This window comes from Phyllostomus discolor, chromosome 12 (assembly GCF_004126475.2).
Source record: "Phyllostomus discolor isolate MPI-MPIP mPhyDis1 chromosome 12, mPhyDis1.pri.v3, whole genome shotgun sequence".
NCBI lineage: Eukaryota > Metazoa > Chordata > Mammalia > Chiroptera > Phyllostomidae > Phyllostomus > Phyllostomus discolor.
In genome coordinates this window covers 28,725,818-28,746,414 of record NC_040914.2, presented here as the reverse complement: position 1 = coordinate 28,746,414, position 20,597 = coordinate 28,725,818, and the positions used below count along the sequence as shown (strand labels likewise).

At 40.7% G+C, this 20,597-nt stretch overlaps 1 protein-coding gene across 1 annotated transcript; it reads left to right on the top strand.

Moving 5' to 3' along the window:
- Window positions 1-1,498: 1,498 nt before the first annotated feature.
- ZIM2 (zinc finger imprinted 2) lies at window positions 1,499-13,587 on the top strand. Its single transcript, XM_036013539.1, has 6 exons — window positions 1,499-1,973; window positions 3,678-3,781; window positions 4,637-4,682; window positions 6,359-6,487; window positions 8,533-8,625; window positions 12,617-13,587. Exons 1-6 carry the CDS (start codon window positions 1,607-1,609, stop codon window positions 13,585-13,587), a joined length of 1,710 nt encoding a protein of 569 aa, XP_035869432.1. The 5' UTR covers window positions 1,499-1,606.
- The last annotated feature ends 7,010 nt before the right edge of the window (window positions 13,588-20,597 follow it).

Here is a 20,597-nt window from a genome sequence, read left to right as displayed (position 1 = left end):
CAAACACTTATCATTGTTTGATATTTTTCATTTTAAGCAGTCTGGAGCATGTGTAGTGAAAGCTCCTTCAGGTTTTAGTTCATATTTCTCTGATAACTGAGGAAGTTGAGTCTTGTTTCATATGTCTATTGGCCATTTAGCTATCTCCTTTGCACAGTACCTGCTCAAATCTTTTAACCTTTCTGCTCTTATTTTGTCTGTTTTTTTCTCACTGATTTGCATGTACTTTATATATTTTGCATATGAATCCAGTCCTTTGTAGGATGTATGTGTAGTAAGGATCTTTCCTTATCCTGTATAATAATACATAGTTGTTTAATTATATTTTTTCTGGTTTCTTATTTTCATTTTTTTAATCATTTTTATTAATATTTGAATGCAGTTGTCTCCATTTTCCCACCACCACTTTCCCCCACCCCACGCACTCCACCTCCCATCCCCAATCCTGCCCCGCTTTGGCTTTGCCCATGGGTCCTTTATACACATTCTTTGATGACCCTTTCCCTTCTTTCTCCTGTTATTTCCTTCTCCCCTCCCCTCTTATTACTGTCAGTTTGTTCTTAATTTCAATGTCTTTGGTTATATTTTGCTTGCTTATTTGTTTTGTTAATTAGGTTCCACTGATAGGTGAGATCATATGGTATTTGCCTTTCACCACCTGGCTTACTTCACTTAGCATAATGCTCTCAAGTTCCATCCATGCTGTTACAAAGGGTAGGAGCTCCTTCTTTCTTTCTGCTACATAGAATTCCATTGTGTAAATGTACCACAGTTTTTTTATTCACTCATTTCCTGATGGGCACCTAGGCTGCTTCCAGCACTTGGCTATTGTAAATTATGCTGCTATGAACATTGGGGTTCATACATTCTTTTGAATTAGTGTTTCAGTATTGTTAGGTATAATCCCAGCAGTGGAATTGCTGGGTCAAAAGGCAATTCCATTTTTAGTTTTTTTGAGGAAATTCCATACTGTTTTCCAAAGTTAGTACACCAGCCTTCATTCCCACCAACAGTGCACTAGGGTTCCCTTTTCTCCACAACCTTGCCAGCACTTACTTGTTGATTTGTTTATGTTGGCCATTCTGACAGGTGTGAGGTGGTATCTCATTGTGATTTCAATTTGCATGTTTCTAATGGTTAGTGATGATGCTGAGCATCCTTTCATAGTACATAGTTGTTTTAAATTATATTTTGAAATGAAATTCTTCTGTGGCTCATCAAATTAGTTCAGTTCATTGTAGCTTGGGATTCAAGTCTCTTTTTTCTTCAACGCCCTTTGTGAAATGTTTCAAGGCTGTGCTTGTGGGTTTTCCAGAGCTGGGAATGGGACTGAGGCAACATGATATCTGTAGATGTGAAAATCTCTGTAAATATGGATTGTGTGAAATGAGCTAACTCCCTTTGCTTCAAATCACCTGCATCCCGCTATTCAGTCCTAACTATGCAGGCCATTTGTCTCTCTATGTAATTTCTGCAGGTCCTGAGGTTCTGTATCCTATCTTCATCTGATACAAATCTTCCAAAACAGTGTGTTCTGGAGCAGCCTGCCTTTTCAAGTATCTGCACCTGCAAGTATCGCCATTTTGCAAAGGGCCAAGCTGTAAAGATGTCACATATGACACGGGGTTTGGATATCTTGAGGAAACCTCATCTCTTTTATATGCATAATCCAGAAACCATTCCCATAAGAAACCCAGCGGTTCTGAAAATTTCTCATGAAAAGTTTAGGCATTTTCAGGCCCTGTCAGTGACCGGGCCTCACAAAGCTGTGAGCCAAATCTGGGAGCTCTGTTGTCAGTGGTTGCAGCCAGAGATTCACACCAAGAAACAGATGATGGAGCTTCTAGTGCTGGAGCAGTTTCTGTACACCCTGCCAGTTGAAGTTCAGACATGGGTGAGATCCAAACGACCCAAGAACAGCAAGGAGGCAGGAACCCTAGTGGCAAACTTGATCCAAGCATGTGAGGAGGAAGGTAAGAGAGGAAGGAATCCACTAGCCATTTAATTTATTGAACATCTGCCATGTGACTGATGTGTAATGGGAGCTGAATAAAAATGTGTTGAATGAGTGAAAGGATGAGTTTTATAATCATTTCTAATCTGCCTCGAGCAACATGGGAGAAATTTTTGGGTTTGCATTTTGCTTTTAATATTTGTTATTTCTCTGAGATATTTGTTATTTCTCTGTTATATTTCCTTTCTTCAGCTTTGTCCTCTTTTCCCTACATTTCTTATCCAGCCTAAACTTTAGTGTCACCACAAAACAGAACAACACACACAGCTAAAAAAACAGGACATGAAATGTGGGAAACACGAGGCTTAGAAGTTAAATCTCTGCTAAAATTTGACTGATGTCTTGGGAACTCAAGTTACTAGATTAGAACTAAGGCATTTCAATAATGGGAAAAGAATGCCATTTACTCCTCATGGTTATTTGAATAAGATTGATACTAATTAAAATTATTTATATGCATTAACTAAAATTAGTGCATATTTATATGCACTAATTAAAATTATTGGGATCTATGTAGATATATATTGCATATGCTATACATATATGTAATGTGTATATATATACACATATGCAATTATAATATAATGTGTAACATACATTAACTATATATGTATGAGAGAGAGAGGCAAGGGAACAATAAATATGAATTCAAGACCATAGCTATCTCTGGAGATAAGGCTGGGATGTGGACAGGAAAAAGTAATTGGTAGATATAAGTTAAATGGAAATGTTCTTGTTTTGGGTTTGGGTAGTGGATTCATAGGCCTTACAGTTAAAAATATAAATGAATAAATTTAAAATAAATATGACAGTCAATGCTGATGTCATATCATGAAATAAAGGATTGTGATTAATCCAGTTCTGTGCATTTGCATTCTCATAAAATAATTTTGAAGCTATTGATAGTCAACTACAGGTATTACTCTTGTTCTATAGACAAGGAGACATCACAAAGAAGTTGAGTAACTTGTTCCAAGATTAGTAATTGGCAGGATTCCATCAGGCTCCTACCACTGTACTTTTAATCACAGTGTTACACTGCCTCTGGTGGACATAGGGAATATTGTCCAAGAGGGTGAAAAACTTGGAAGGCCTATGCTATTGAGGGAGGTGAATTCTTGGGAAAGGGAAGAGAGCTCCCTGGGATAGGAGAAACAGCAGATTAATGCAAAGTGCACTTGGAAAGACAATATAGGCAAGGAAGACCTTCAAGGTTCAGGTTTCTGCAAGGAAGTTGGTGACTGCCTTCTAGATCAGTGAATAAAAAGATATAGAGAAAGCTTAATGAGAGCCGCCATTGTGTTTTATGCCTATGGTGTATTTTACATTTGGAATGTTTGATCCTTACAAGAGGCTTTAGAAGTATAAGTATTTACATTTTACAGTTGAGAAACAAGTTCCCTGGTGATTCTGAGTGTACAGTGAGACTGGGAACCGCTGACATAGAGGGAACTTCCACTTTATTTGGAAGGCACTGGGGAACCATCGAAGAGATTAAAGTTGGGAAATAATTTCTATGGTCTTTCTGTCGTCATAGGAAGTTGAGGACTGCCACTGACTCCCATGGCAGGATAGGATGCTGTGGGAGTGGCAGGCCCCTCTCTTGGTCTGTGGGTGCTGCCAGACTGGACTCAATTCTGTGGTCATGCCTTTCTCCTTCTAGATTTCCCTGATAAGAACTCTGTCCTTATGGAACAGAGGGACACCAAAGAACCAAAAAAGGAAGACACAAACGTATCTAACACTTTGCCATCTGTTGAAACCCAGGTGAGTCAGGCTTTTTTCCAAGCTGGTTCTCTAATATAAAGATCTTGCCTTTCTGACTTCTGAGCCTTCCCTATCTAATTGAACCACATCCTTTTCTTTAAATTTTCACGTAAATATCATGTCACTGTGCCTTTCCCTGGCTACCCCATGTAAAATTTTCTGATTTTTGTATTCCTCTTTGTAGCTTTTTTTTCCTCTGTTGTACTTCACTATCCCCCATACTATATTAACTTTCCCCTCTTACCACTTGAATTAACTTTTGTTTACTATTTTATTTTATCTTTATTGTTGGCTTATTCAAATCAGCCCATGTGGTTTGCAGTATTATTATGCTCATGTTTACATATGAAACAAATGGCAGCTACTACAGGCATGTGATACTGATGTGAGGTTTTATTTTTTTCAAAAATGCACTCCTTAATGTTCTTGTTCAATCACACTTTTAAAAAAATCCTCACCCAAGAACATGTTTATTGATTTTAGAGAGAGAGAGGAAAGGACAAAGAGAAACATTGATTGGTTGCTTCCCATACATGCCCCAACCAGGGTTTGAACCCACAATGTAGGTATGGGCCTGACTGGAGATTGAATCTGAAGCCTTTTGGTGTTTGGGATGACACTCCAGCCAACTGAGCCACCCAGCCAGGGCTTGTTCAATCACATTTTGAAACCTCAAAGACAATTAATGAAATTAATACATTGCTCTTCCTTTAGAACCAGAAGTAATTCGTGGGGGGTGGTGATTAGGAAAAAAAATTTTGTAAGAACAATCCCTGAAGGAGAGATACGGAAAAAAAGGGAGAGAATCACTGTTCTAGGAGACATGCTCCTGAGAATAGTCCTCTGTTCCTATAGTGTCCATTTCAGGGATCCCAAGTGGAGATGCCCACAGGAGCTGCTGAGATAATATAAACAAAGAATTTATAAATGGGTAGATTATAACAAACTGGGTAGTGCCAGCCTCACCAAAGGGCATCTGTAACTCAGCTTCAACTGATGGTGCCATGTGAGAGTGTAAGGCCAGGTCTTCTGATTTTGTAAAGGAAAGACAAAACCCCAGTTAATACAAATATACAAATTTTTTTTGTGGTAGTAGCTAATACAAAATCTTTTTACTTTATTTTTATTATTTAAACTATAAACAATGTCCCCATTTTATCCCCCTTTGCCCACCTCCACCCAGCCCCCACCGTGCTTCCCTCCGGCCATCTCCTCACTGTTTATTGTATCTATGGGTCATGCTTATATGTTCTTTGCCTAATCCCTTCACCTTCATTCATCAAGTCCCCCCTCCTGCCTCCCCTCTGACAGCTGTTAATCTGTTCCATGTAAACATGCCTCTGGTTCTATTTGGTTCATCAGTTTATTTTGTTAATTAGATTCCACATATAAGTGAGATCATATGGCATTTGTCTTTCAACTAAGACAAATTTTTTAAAAGATTTAAAAACCCATGTAAGCCAAATAAACCCTCAGTAGGAGCTGTGCAGCCAGTGCATGACCTCTAGTGTAAATCAGATGTTCATTGACTTGCATAATGTTTCCCTGAAAACACAAATGATGATTAATAAAATGGGTATCACAGTCTTATATAATCTTTTAATATCTACTTTTCAAATTCAACCTTAGGTTACTCAGATTGTTGCGTGGAACTGTAGTTAATTAGTTTGTAATCCTGGAATATTATTCTATTGTGTAACTATACTAAAATATATTTATCTCTTCTATAAGTGGATGTTTGGGTTATTTCCAAGTTTTGGATGTTACAAATAGCATTGTTTTAAACATATCTGTCTCTAAGTACACATGAGTAAGTATACCTAAGAATAGAATTTTGGGGTCCAAAGTGGCTTACCAATTTTCATTTCCCTTAGCATCTTTTCTTTATTTTTAGTTTTTTTAAAAAAATTAATGTATTGATTTGAGAAAGAGAGAAACTTTTTGTTGTTCCACTTATTTATGCATTTATTGGTGGATTCTTGTATGTGCCCTGACCCAGGATCAAACCCGCAACCTTGGTGTATTGGGAGGATACTCTAAGCACCTGAGCTACCTGGTCAGGGCTCCCTTAGCATAAGAGGTCCTGGGGGTCCATGTTCTAGATATTTGGTATTGTCAGACTTCTTAATTTCTGTCAGTTGAGTGGGTATAAAATGGTACTGTGTTATTTTGATTTGCATTTCCCTCCCCTTATTAATAAGGTTGAAAATCCCTTCATATTTATGAACTCTTTGTGTTTTATGGATCAGTCACTGTGACTTACAAAGCTTATATGAAAGAACCAGAGCCCGAATTTCAACTCATCTCTCTCTGATTCCTGAGGCTGAGGTATTCCTCCAAGCCAAATTTGTAGTAACTGGCCACAGGAACTGTCTTGAAATGTTCTCCCTTCTCTCAGACTACAAGATAAAGGTACATTGCCAGGCCTGTGTAACCTCCAGATTAGAACTCTTGAATTAGAATCTTTCTGCTGGTCTGAATGTCAGCTTCATGTTCAGTTGTCTCTCACCAGGCTCCATCCCCACTCCCTGGGATAATTTCTGGATTCTGAGCATTTGTGATTGTTTTTGTTGTTTTAGGAGTTGGTAACTTTCCAGGATGTGTTTGTGGACTTCAACCTGGAGGAACTGACCTCTCTTAATGCTGCTGAGAGGAAACTCCACCGGGAGGTGACACTGGAGAATTACCAGAACCTGGTCTCTGTAGGTGAGTCTGCTCTCTCCATGGTAATAGGGCACAGTTCTCAACTCTTTTATGTCCTCCCATGAGTCACAGTGGTTCACCATGTCAGTGACTCTTAACCCAGATCAGAGGCCTGTCCAGAAAGTATCCAGCCACGTACTATGAAAAACAGATACATTTATTGAAGAAGATACAAGAAACATTGTACATAGGACAATGACCCCTCAGTCCCCTGCAAAGTAGGTACCTTGGGACCTCACACAGTTCTCCCAATCACCATCAGCTGCCTTGTCATATTTTCCTAAATCTCAGTGACAATCTGAAGTCTCTTCCCTTTCAAAGCTAATTTTAGTTTTGGGAAAAGCCAGAAGTCGCAGGGTGCCAAATGTAGGTTGTAGTGGGGCTGAGTCACATGGGTGATTTTATGTTTTGCCAAAAAACTGTGCATGAGATGTAAGGTGTGAACAGGCATATTGTTGTGATGAAGCTGCTAATCACCAGTTGCCCATAGCTGTGGCCTTCTGAGTCATCTGAATAGTTTCTGTGGAGGAATGTTCAAGCTTAATGCAAAATTTGATATGGATTCATTGCTGTACTCGCTCAGTCATTTCAAATGAGATAGCCACACAGTACACACACTCAACAGCACATAGTACACATGCTCACTCAATGGTGTCTATCACCCCTACTGAGAAGTACAGTGAAGTCGCCATTGTTCAGGCATGCATATTCTAGTCCACTATCCTTGGCTACCAGGGCTCACAGTGATGTTTTTAGAATGGGTGAAGGAATTGCTGAAAATTCCAGGAGCTCCAAAGGCTTCTACTAGCCTTGATGTGAAAGAGTCAGAGGTTGCCAGTCTCTTTTCATGTCCAGGGGCAAGGTTGTTTATCTCTCCCCAGAAGCTAAATGTTTTTGTTGCCAGGACCATGATCCTCCGCTTTTCAGTGGCTTTGGGATGGGGGTGGCGGGCCTGAGTTCTCCTGAAAAACAAAATCAAGTCTAGCCACCATTCCACTGACAGTAGGATGATGCTCTCATCCTTGTGAAGTCAGAGACCTATGCGGGGAGAGAGAAGCACCTTCCCTCACACCTAGCACCAGTGTGTGTAATTTGAACTTTTATTGGTCACCAAGAAGGCATGATGGAGTGCCTTTTCCAACACAACTCTTCTCTCAGTTACCAACTTTATGACTTAACATAGACAGAATAAATCAGTTTTTCAGTTTTACCTTTAGCCCTCATGGAGTGACCTGGAGCCATTTCTGGCTTCTTGTATCGCTAAAACTTTGGGGTTAGTAGAGACCTTACATGGTTGTGTCCTCACATGCTAGAAGGGAGTAGGGAGCCCCCTGAGGCCTCTTGTAAGAGCACTAATCTCATTCATGAGGGCTTCACCCTCACAACCTAAGAACCCCCTAAAGGCTCCATCTCCCAGTACCACCACATTGGGGATTAGGAGGTCAACATATGAAGTTTGGCGGGCGGTGGGGAGGGCACCAACATTTGGACCATAGTAGGTGGTATGCAAATGGTGGGAGTTCATAGAAACACAGAACTAGTGGTGGGAAGGAGGGCAAGATTGGAAGAAGCATTATTCAATCCAGGTAATGAAGGTTATCACAGGAGGAAAAGAACCCTGTGTTGTTCCCTTTGAGCAGCTCCAACATCAGATCCCTGTGCTGAAGTAGAGAGCTAGCACATTGCCTTCAAGCCCCCTTTTGAGTTTTTACTCCAGACCAGAGTTTGTCCACCTTGGCACTGTTTACATTTGGGCCAGGTCATTCTGTGTTGTGGGGGCATCCTGTGCACTGCAGGACATTGAGCGGAGTCCCTGGCTTCTACCTACTAGATGCCAAAAGCACACCTTCATTCCCCCAAAGTTGTGACAACAAAAATATCTCCAAACATTGCCAAAGGTCTCCTGGGACACACTTGTTAGAAACAAGCTTCCTTTTCACCTGTGTGAATTTGCACCTTCCTTATCATCACAGCCTTTAGAGCCCAGGCTGGGAAGTGCTGTGGGTTTAGGACAGAACCCCCAAGTCACGCGTCTTTCTCTTCCACAGGGTACCAGTTCTCTAAACCAGATATCATTTCACAGCTGGAGGAGGAGGAGTCATGTGTGATGCAGGAAGAAAGTGCTACAGAAACAGGTCAAGGTGAGTAGGATGGGGTAAGCCCATGGAGACTTACTCATGGGACCACAACACCCCCAGTCAGTCCGGGGAGGGGCCAGGTGCTGTTAGTGAGGAAACATTCTTCAAAACCCACTCAGATCAGGGAGAAGGCTGGTAGTAGCTTTCACCTCCAGAGGTATCACTACCTTGTGCATGCTCAGTACTTTCTTTCCTCTCATTTCAGAAGCTCATCCCTTCTTGCAGCATGAGTTCCACCCTGCCCAGCTCCAGGGAGGTCAGTTTCCATTTTCTCTAGTGCTCCAAGCCCTCCATTCATCTGTGCCTTTGCTCTTGCAGCTAGAAATCATAGGTCTTTCCTTTTTTAACTGAGACCAGCCAGAAACTATGGTGTGATACTGCTGCTTCCAGCTCCTCAAACTTGTTGACACTCACAGGCTCCCTCCGCCTTCCCTCCTTCACCCCACAACCTGGTTTCTATCTCCTACCTCTACCATCTCTCTCTCCCTGCTTCTCACTCACTGTACTACTTCCCCTAAAGATCCCTAATGAGGACAAGAGCCTTCCAGACTTTACCTTCTCCAAACTTGATGGCTGCAGTATGATAGTGTTTGCCATTTTTATGAAATCTTCTCCTTTGAGTTGGGTCCTCATGTGTGTCAGCCAGAATCATGGTTGTCCTTCAGTTGCTGTTAACAGAAAAGTATACCCAAATTGGCGTGAATGGAGAGATTGTTAGCCTCAGTGCTGGCCCCTTCAGGTATGGTTGGATTTAGAGACTCAGTGATGTTATCAGATAGTTTCATGTTTTGCTTTCACTCTGCCAACAAATCCTAGCTGTACTTTTTGATGAGAGAGAGCAGGTGTCCAAGAAGCCTTCTAAAGAATGAGGAAGCTTTTTTCCTAGAAGCTGTTGAAACACCCTCCTCATTTCTCAGTGTTCCATGTTGGGCCTCGTCCTACTCCTGAACCTGTAGCTATGCCTGGTGTAGTGTTAGTCAACACAACACTCCTGCCTTTTCCTGGATGGGCAGAGAAGTGGGCCCAAACAAAAGTTCATGAATGACCAAGTGGACTCCTCTACCTGCCTCTCTGTTTCATTCATTTTCTTGTCTTTTCTTTAATTTGTTCATTCTTTTTTTAAGTATTTTTATTGATTATGCTATTAAAGTTTTCCCAATTTCCCCCCCTTTATCCCCCCTCCACCCTGCCCCCCAACCCTCCAGCATTCCCCCTCTTAGTTTATGTCCATGGGTTGTACATATAAGTTCTTTTGAGTCCTGTCTCCTATACTATTTTTTATTTCTCCCCATCTATTTTATGCCTACTATGCTTCTTTCCTGTACCTTTTCCCCCTATTCCTTCCTTCCCCTTCCCCACTGAACTCCCTCTGTGTGATGTCCATTTCTCTGATTCTGTTCCTGTTCTGGTTGTTTGCTTAGTTTTTGTTTTCTTTGTTTTTCTTTTCTTTTAGGTTCATTTGTTAATAGTTATGAGTTCGTTGTCATTTTATCATTCATACTTTTGATCTTCTTTTTCTTAGATAAGTCCCTTTAATGTTTCATATAATAAGGGCTTGGTGGTGATGAACTCCTTTAACTTGACCTTATCTGGGAAGCACCTTATCTGCCCTTCCATTCTAAATGAAAGCTTTGCTGGATAGAGTACTCTTGGATGTAGGTCCTTGCTTTTCATGACTAAATATTTCTTTCTAGCCCCTTCTTGCCTGTAAGGTTTCTTTTGAGAAATCAGCTGATAGCCTTATGGGAACTCCTTTGCGGGTAAGTGTCTCCTTTTCTCTTGCTGCTTTCAGGATTTTCTCTTTGTCTTTAATCTTGGATAATGTAATGGTGATGTGCCTTGGTGTGTTCCTCTTTGGGTCCAACTTCTTTGAGACTCTCTGGGCTTCCTGGACTTCCTGGAAGTTTATTTCCTTCACCAGATTGGAGAAGTTTTCCTTCATTATTTGTTCAAATAAGTTTTCAATTTCTTGTTGTTGTTCTACCCCTTCTGGCTCCCCTATAATTCAGATATTGGAATGTTTCAGGTTGTCCCAGAGAATCCTCAGCCTCTCTTCATTTTTTTGGATTCTTGTTTCTTTGTTCTGATCCAGTTGGATGTTTATTTCTTCCTCTTGTTCCAAATCATTGCTTTGAATCCTGGTTTCCTTCTTGTCACTGTTGGTTCCCTGAATATTTTGCTTTATTTCATTTTGAGTATCTTTCATTTTTCGACCAAGCTCAATCAGTTCTGTGAGCATTTTGATTAACAGGGCTTTAAATTCTCCATTAGATAGGTTGGCAATCTCCTCATTGCTTAGTTCTGAGGTTTTGCTGTGTTCTTTCATTTGGGCCCTATTTCTTTATCTTGGCACAGCTGATAAGTTGTAAGGTGCCGGGCCTTAGGTAGCACCTGGGCAGGGCAACCCTCTTTGCTGTGCTGCAGTGCTGCCAGTCTGATTGTTCTGGTTGATTTTTTCTTTAATTCCTTGGTTTTCGGAGTTCCATGCAGTTTGATTTTCTGACACTATTGGTTGTTTATTGCTTTTAGGTTGGTTGTTATCCTCCTTTTGGTTGTGCGAGGAACTGAAGGGTTTTTACCTACACGTCCATCTTGGCCGGAACTCTAATTTGTTCATTCTTTCTTTGATTCTTTCAGTCATTCCACCGATAATTATTGAGCCTCTGTGGTGGGCCAGGCCCTGTCCTAGGTTCTATGGATACAGTAACAGACAAGGCAGACTATGGGGCTGGTGGTCTAATGGGGGTGACTGGTTATGGGTAAAGAAACAAATAATAGATGAGTGTACAGCAGACAGAGTGACCTGGGAGGCTGTTTACAATGGGAAAGTCAGGATCGAACTCACTAAGCAAGGTGTGAATGAGACAAAGGGGGGCCAGGTAGTAATTTGAGGAAGAGTGTTGCAGGCAGGGAGAATAGCAAATACAGAGGCCCTGAGTTTAGAATGAGCTTGGGTGTTCTAGAAACAGGAAGAAGCGTGATTGGTCTGAGTGAGGAGGAGGGGATAAGAGATGAGGTCGCAGAAATAGTCATGGGCCAGCCCAGGAAGGGATATATTAAGGGATGTGGATCTTGTTCCAAGTGAGATAAGAAAAAGATACCGAAGGTTTTGAGCTGGGGAATGAGGGAGTATTATTGATACTGTGGAACTGTGATATCTGATGTGGCAGCCACTAGCCGCATGTGGCTACTTAAATTTACACTAATCAGAATTACATAAAGTATAAAATTTAGTTCCTTTCAAGTACCAGCTACATTTCATGTGTTCATTAGCTACCTGTGGCCAGTGGCTACTATATAAGACAGCAAAAATATAGTCCATTTACATTATCCTGTGGTAATCTGTTTGGCAGCTCTCTTCTAGAAAGATCTTTCTGGCTGATCTGTGGAAAATGGGCTTTAGAAAGACCAAAAGAGGAACCAGTAGGGAGGCTGCTGAAGTTGGCCAGGCCGAAGCTGACAGAGGCTGGAGCTGTGGTCATAGGGTGCTCAGGATCACGGTATATTCTCTGAAAGGGGACCAGCAGAACATGCTGGAACATTGGTCCTACAGTAAGCCAAGGAAACAGAGGAGTCAGTGAGGGCTTCTTAAAGACCATTTTTAAAAACTGAATCCACTGTGCTGGGTCATTACCCCCCTCTCCTGATGACTTCCTAGTCTGTTTTCTTACTCTGCTCACATATTTTGAGTGTCTGCTGGGAGGTGACCACTGTGTTCATTATTGTCTCTTCCAATCTACAATCCTATACTTGATTTCCTTGGCTTCAGTTTCTTTCCTGCCTGGGGAGTTGCCTTTATAAAGCACAAACTTTTGTCCAGCTTCTTACTTTCCTAAAAGAAAATACAAACTTTTAGCAAAACATTTAAACCCTTTCCAATTGCCACAAGACCTGTCCTGTTATTTTTGTTCCCCTTTTGTTCCCTTTCTTCTGTTTCTGCTATAATGATGTATCTATGTGAGTTAGAGTAGAGAACCATCTACATTTCTTTTAGATTGGGAGAGAGGACCTGAAACCAAAGATCTAACTCCAAAGCAAAGCCAGCCTGTAGAAAAATCATCCTTGGAGGCAGGAATGGAGGATTTGGAAATAGGTAACTTCTGGCATGTAGGACACACAGGAGAGTCTTCTCCTGCTGATCTGTTGGATTTGTGTCAGGTCAACAAAGAGAAACCTGTAAGCTCTGGAACAGTAAGTGAGCCCAAGACCCTGGCTCAAGAAACAAGCCTTGACAGAGATGACTTTGAGAGAAATTCAAATCTTACTAAACAATCAGCAGGCTCTCCAGGAGCAGATTCCCAGGAATGCACTGATCCTGGGACTTGCACCAGTCTCCCACCAGTGGTCAACAAGCCTTTCCTCCAAGAGCCCAGAATCAACAGATGTGAATTTTGCAAGAGAACCTTTAGTACCCAAATGGCCTGCAAGAAACATGAGTGGATCCATACCAGCAAGAAACCCTCTGAAGGTAAACAATGTGGAGAAACCCTCTACCTCATGCCATACCTCACCAGACATCTGGGAGCTCATTCTGGTGACAAGTCCCCTGGAAAGTCCTTCATTCAGCGTGCAAGTATCTGTGGCCATGTGAGAATCCATAGTCAAGAGGACTACTTTGAATGTTTCCAGTGCGGCAAAGCTTTTATCCAGGATGAGCATCTTCTTCAGCATCTCCAAGATCACGAGTCAGCAAAAGCCCTTCCACGTGGATTGCCCCGCAAAAAGACATATTTAATTCGCTATCAGCGAAAACATGACTATGTTGGAGAGAGAGCCCATCAGTGTTGTGACTGTAGCAGAGCCTTCCGTAGGAGTTCACAACTCATTCAACACTATCGGATTCATGCACAAGAGAGGCCCTTCCAGTGTCAGCTGTGTGGGAAATGTTTCAGCCGACCCTCACAACTCACTCAACATTATCAACTCCATTCTCAAGAGAAATCCGGTGCGTGCAATTGCTATTGAGAAACCTTCAGAAAACATTCTCAACATTTCTGGCTTCATCCTGGAGAGAGATCCTCTGTGTGCTCTGAATGTGAGAACACTTTCCACCAGCCCTCATACTTTGTAAACAACTTGAAAATTCATCATTGTGTGGTCAAAAAACAGGGAATGGTTGCAAGAATGTGTAACAATCTTCTTGCAAAAGGAAGTTTAACACATGCATCAGTAGTCACATAGGCCAAAAACCTCACAAAGAATATTTTTGTTACATAAGGAAGAATCTGATAGAGTTCATCCTTTGGTGGTGGTCATAGAATAGAGAACCTTGATTTTGACATCCTGACACAAAAAAACTTGTGACCAGCAATTGGGCTCCAGACAAGTGATCTGTTGCCTGAGTCTTTATGAAGCTGTTTACATAGAACATTTTCACTACATGGGATGTGTCAGAACAGGGCATGGTGAAAAGATTTTCAAAGTGTCCTTGTACTGATTCATCCACAAAGCTGATGCAATTGGTAATATATTTACACAGTACCTCATAATTCACAAAACATTGCCACATATATTATTTGATCTTTTAAGGAAGGTTGTAGTGTTCCTAGTGAGGATATTTATTCTGTTTTATAGTTAAAGCAAACTTGAAATCCAAAGTTGTCAGTTGATTTGACCTAGGTTGTAAGTGATGGAACAGGAACCTGAATCCAGGGTTGTTGGGGTTATTTTTTTAAATTTCTTTTTTATTCCTGCCATATTCTCTCTAAAGCACCGTTCTATTCTGACCACAGCACCTTCCTCATTAAGTATTGCTCTTGTTTCACATTAAATCAGATGAGGCAGTTACAGTATCAGAGGGTCCAAAAGCTTTCTTAGAGTGAAGTGTTGATAGCCATTTCTCTCACGACTTAGTATTAGATGATGACTTTTGGAGACTAATTGAGAGAAGTGTGTTTTTGCTAAACTCTTTCTTCTAGATATAAAGCTGTTACTGATCATCTTTGGTTTTGGGGTGGTTTTTTGGTAATTGTCTGTGGTTGCTTCTTTTAGGAGTTGGAGTTTCTTCTTTTCCTTTTCTCTCCTTTTTAAAATTTTCATTCAGAAGCAATATTTTTGCCTTCTTGGGCTCTTACATCATCAGCATGATCAACTTCACCTAAAATCCTAATCCTGTGTTGGGCATACTTTACTCTTTAAAGGTAGGAGTCCTCAATTGCACTAAAAATCTCTCTTTTTTAAAAAGATTTTATTTATTTATTTTTAGAGAGGGAAGGGAGGGAGAAAGAGAGAGAGAGAGAGAGAAACATCAATGTGCGGTTGCTGGGGGCCATGGCCTGCAACCCAGGCATGTGCCCTGACTGGGAATCAAACCTGCAATGCTTTGGTTCGTAGCCCACGCTCAATCCACTGACTTACACCAGCCAGGGCTAAAATATCTCTTTCATAGCACATTACTATAGTGTCAAAAGCTTTCCATCACTGACTTGAATGGTGGTCAAATACAAAGACCCTAGTAAACATTGGGCCTGGATTCCCTGGTCTGATTCCTTGCCGAGGAGTGTGGGTTGTTGCTGTTGCTATTCACTATCCTGCTTTTCCTCATACATTCATTTTTGAAGTTGATCTATGATGGGTGATTCCAAAGTCATGAAATTAAGAACAAATATGACTTGTCAGAGCCTATGCCAGGCAAATGAATGCTCACTACACCACCCCCCTTCTTGCCTTTAGGATGGTTTCTACCTCATCACTGTCATGTGAGATCTACTTATTTTCATGGGATCATTATTAATCTCAGTTGATTCATTTTTTCCCTTTGCCATTTTGGCACTCTACCTGAATATGTTTTCTTTCAATTGCCTTATCTCTGTTTTGTTAAACTTCAATACCTCTACTTAAAAAGAAGAAAAAATTATTGATTTTAGAAAGAGAGAGGAAGATAAACATCAATTTGTTGTTCCACTCATTTGTGCATTTATTGGTCGATTCTTATATGTGCCTTGACAGGGGATCAAACCCACAATCTTGGCATATTGGGACGATGCTCTAACCAACTGAACTAATCAGCCAGGGCAAAAAGGAAATTTTTAAATCATCTCAAACAAAGGGTTTTACCCAGGCCATAATCAGATTTCCCTGATCATCTCCAAGATGGGTTATTTTTTGCAGTTGGCTCATTTGAATCCGGATCTAAACATGATCCACAGATTGCATTTGGTTGTCTGATCTCTTAAGTTTCTGTTAACTTAAAGCAATCTCCTCTCAGTTTTTTAATGTTTTGTGTGACCCTGAGGATAATGCAGAAATATACTTCCCTCCTGTCCCCACTCAGTTTCTAATATGTCTGTTTTTGGTACATTCCTATATCTAGGTTTAATTTTTTAAGTTTAGAAGCACTCATTTTAAAATAATGTTATTTTTTATTTTTGTCATAATTCTATTTTATTTTATTTATTTTTATTATATTTTCCCCATTACCATTAAATTGTGATAAAAACATAGAATATAAAATTTATCATCTCAACATTTTTAAGTGTACAGTTCAGTACTGTTAAGTATAGTCACATTGTGCAACAGATCCCCAGGATTGTTTTATCTTGCAAAATGAAAACTGTGTATCCATTAAACAATAACTCCCTACTTCCCCCTCCCTCCAGCCCTGGCAACCATTATTCTGGCACTTATATTTTTTCCTTTCAAGTTTTGTGTGATTATGCAAGTTATACTGGAAGAAACTGGGTCAGTTGTCCTGTAGAATGTCTCCTACTCTAAATCTCTTTATTTCTGTGGTGTCCTTAAGCTTGTTCCTCTCTCTTCTGTATTTTCTGTCAGTGGAAGTTAGCTCTAAACTCTGGAGACTTAGATTGACCTTCGACTCCCTTGGCAAGAATACCTCCTAGGTGGTTTTGTGTGTTTTGTATCAAACCGCATCAGGAGGCACACAGTATTGGCTTTCCCCAAAGGCCTGGCCTTTTGAGGTCATTCTCCAGGCCAGTGCCCCAGTCCCCAGCAATGAGGTCTCAGTTTCTGCTGCCACTGGATTCTTCATGGGCCAGCTGCAGTAGTCACCTTTCACCACCTACCTCTTCCAGACTTTTCTCTACATCACTCCATCACTCCTGCCTAGTCTTCAGATACTTTAATTGAGTGGTGGTAGAGACTCCTTGAGAGGAATGGATGAGGACCCTAGGCTGGGGCATCAGGTTTCTTGAGGAGCCTTAGCTAGAGAAAGCCAGGAAACATTAGCCTTAACTAACTCTATTCCGATGCTTCTTTCCTGTCACACATGGCAGCAGTGACAACAGGGATACTTAGTTAACCCGCCTGTCACCCAGGACTATTGGGAACACATGGAAGATGCTGCCTCCACATTTTACACACTTGGCCGGACTGCGAGGTGGACACCCAGCCTGTTCCTTTGACTCTTGGCTTGCTGCTGTTCTTACTGCCATCCCCATGGCTTCCAGTGGTAATGCTTTTCCACCTCCCTGCTTTTCCCACCCAGTTCCTCACATATCTGACAGTTTAGACACCACTCTTAGTCAGTTTTTTCTTTAGAAACACTCATGTTTTAAGCATTTTTTGTGATTATGCAGGTAGTGCATATTCCTTGAAGATTAGAAAATAATGTTTTTTCTTTGAATGTTTGTATTTCCCTCTCCTAGATATACTTACTGTTAAAAAGGGCATAAAATTATCCATTTTTTCCTCTGCATAGATCTGTATAGATCTGTAAAAAAGGTGAAGATGTTTTTATGCAGTAGTATCATATTGTTAACATTATTTTGAAATTTGTTTTTATTCTAATATATCATGAATGTCTTCCCATATCCATAAATAAACCCCAGTTTCATCTGTAAGGTATGTGTCTGTGTCCTCATTTACTTCACTGGCCTTCTAGGGTTGGAAATGGGTTGCTGGTAATTTAACCCTTTGTGTATGTGGCTGCTATAGTTACACTTCCTGCTTGCTCTTGGGCCTTAGAGTTTCTCTTATCAATTTGCTCTAATGTCTTTACGTATGGTCGTGTTTCCTAAGGAAAAGTTCCCAGCAGTGGAACTTATAGGCCAAAAAGTACGTGTATCTTGCAGGCCTTGGAAACACTCTTGACCTCATCCCAGCAAAGTCTGAAAGTTGTGCTGATTTTTTTTCTCTAGGGAACAACTGAACTACTCAACTCTCCCCTACACCCCTTCTTAAAGAATTTTCACTGTGAACCCAGACTGAAGTCAGGCCTGGAAGGAGCCACAGATGAAGTAGTTTGTTAGAATTTTAACATAGTTTTTGTTAGGCTTCCTTCCCTCACTGAACAAGTAATACTAAGCATATTAAAATTTTAGGAATCAAGAAAGGCTAATAAATTTTCTAATAGTCTCAGACACTTGAGTCCCAGCCCAGAAATGTGTTTATGTTTAAAGGCAGAAGTGCCCTTGGCACAGAAGGGAGAGTGTGGCCCAGGCCAACCTCAGACCAAATCTCAGCCCCTTTTGAGAAAATGACTAAACCTTGGTTTCCAGGAAATGAGGTAATAGTGTCTTCCCCTGGAATCATTGAAAGGCCTGGAGCTCATCTGTGTGAAAAAGCCTAACAGTGCTTAGTTTATAGTAAGCACTCCTACTGTGTTTTCATATACTTTACATTTACTTTTTTTAAATCCTCTCCTGAAGACATTTTTTCATTGTTTTTAGAGATAGAGGAAGGGGGAGAGAAAGAGAAACTTCTGTGTGAGAGAGAAACATTGATTGGTTGCCTCCCTTACATGCCCCCATGGGGGATCGAACCCTCAGCCTTTTGATTTATGGGATGATGCTCCAACTGACTGAGTCACCTGGCCAGGGCTTACTTACTTTTTAAAGTTTTCTTAGTAACAGTTAATAAACTACAGAATTGTAAAGCTGTTACACATCAAGATACAGCCACATTTAATCACTTTAGTATTCTCTGTATTAAGTAAGATTTTCTACATGTAAGGGTTTTTCATATACATGTCACAAATTTGAAGTTCTCTTTTTCTCACTTATTTTCTAAAGGACACATTACGTACAGTTTTGATGGACAGAGCATGAAACATTGTAGTATAATTTTCTTAGGACAGGTTTCCAAAAAGTGGTATTACTAGACAAGATGTTATAAACAGGTCTGTGGCTCTCAAAAGATCCTCCTGAATTTGCTTTTGGAGGTGTTATGCCATATGCAGCCCTCAGTAAACAGTTGCCAGGGTTGTGAAATAGGTGACAAGCCATCCTCCCTCCTGAGTGAGTGACCCTCTGATGTTCACTCTGACGCCCCAGAAGGGTCTCCACACAGCACTCCAGGCTGACAAGACCATTTGAGTGAAGTTTGTGTATGCGTAGAAATGCCTTTGTCATACTTGGTATAAATAAGCATTTGAACAACTTTACCAGTATTTGGACATCTATCACTTAAACCAACTTGCCTATTTGATAGGCCAAAAAAGTGATTATTTGCAAGTGAATTATTTCCCCCATCTGCCTTTAAACTTCTCTGGGTATAATCCAGGCCCTTTACCTATTTAGGTATGTGACTTTGTTCTTGTTCTTATTGATTCACATCAACTCAGTTTCCTTTGTTGCACTTGCGAAGGATTAATGTTTGTTTTTCATTTTAAAGTAACACTTGATTCATTAAAGACAATTTCTGTTTTATTGAAAGACATAAGATATCTTCTCTGCTCTCTGCAACCACCAGCCCCAAATACAGCACAGACACCATTAATGTTTTGGCTTGTTCTGTTAGGATTTAAAAATAATTACCAGATACTCTAGCTGGTGTGGATCAGTGGATTGAGTGCCAGACTGCAAACCAAAGGTTCAATTCCCACATGCCTGGGTTGTGGGCCAGTTCCCCTGTGGGGGATGCATGAGAAGCAACCACACATTGATGTTTCCCTCCCTCTCTTTTCCCCTCCATTCCCCTCTCTCTAAAAATAAATAAATAAATAAAAATTTAAAAAAAAATAATTACCAGAATGTAGTGAGGAGAGGTCTAGTTTTCATGGTACGTATATGCCTTTTCACCCTTTTAGTCATGGGACTGTATAACTTATCAGAGGTGTTTAGTTTTCATATAGCCATGGTCATTCAATGTGCAATAGTACCTTATTTTTGCGTCTGCCTTATAGCTGACACACTGCTTCATCACCCCTTGTCTGTCGTTACCATCTCATGAATAACTGCAAAGTATACCCAGAGCTTTGTATAGGTGGCACTCTGTCTCTATTTGAGTGCTTAATTTAGTTCTGATACTTTCTAACTATAAATGATACTTTAAGGAACATTTTAGTGCTTAAAGTTAGATTTAGCCAAAGAAGGAATTTCTGGGTCAGAAGGGATATAATATTGGGGAGTTCTTGATGCATATATATTCAAGCCCCTTTGAAAACATTACACCAGTTTGCACTGTTGGAACACAAGGCAGTGGGAGTTCACACAGCCTTCCTGGCATTGTGTAGGAAGAGCATTTGTCATTTTCACTAATTGGATAGGGGAAAAGGAATTTAATTAATTGCATGTATTTGATTGTTAAGGAGGTTGAAAATTTTCTTTTCTTTCTTTTTTATAATAAACAGAGCAGCAAAACATTTACTTTTTCTTCACCTAGACCTACACCATCAATACTTATAAATAAAGTCTGGTGTCTTCTGTTTTTATTGGGGGGTATAAACTACAGGGGTAGAGAAAAGGGCTGGAGGATAGGCCACCTCTTTGTATTTATTTTTTCTCAAATACAAGTACTGTCAATCTGATGGCAGGATTACCTGAATGGAACAGCTTGAGTTTTATTTAATAGCATCCAGGACCATTCTGTTGAATTTCAAAATGAGAAAACCTTTCTTTCTTTAGGCAAACAATGCACACCTAATAGGAATCAGGCTTGAGGGATTTGATCGGGTTTCCGGTGCACAGCCAGTGGTGCACGTGTGTGTCTCTTGCAGCGGGCAGTGGGGCTGCAGACAGAGCCAGCTGTCAGAGAGCAGCCAGCCCCCTGCCTGCTCGCCTGCGGGGAAGAAGGGG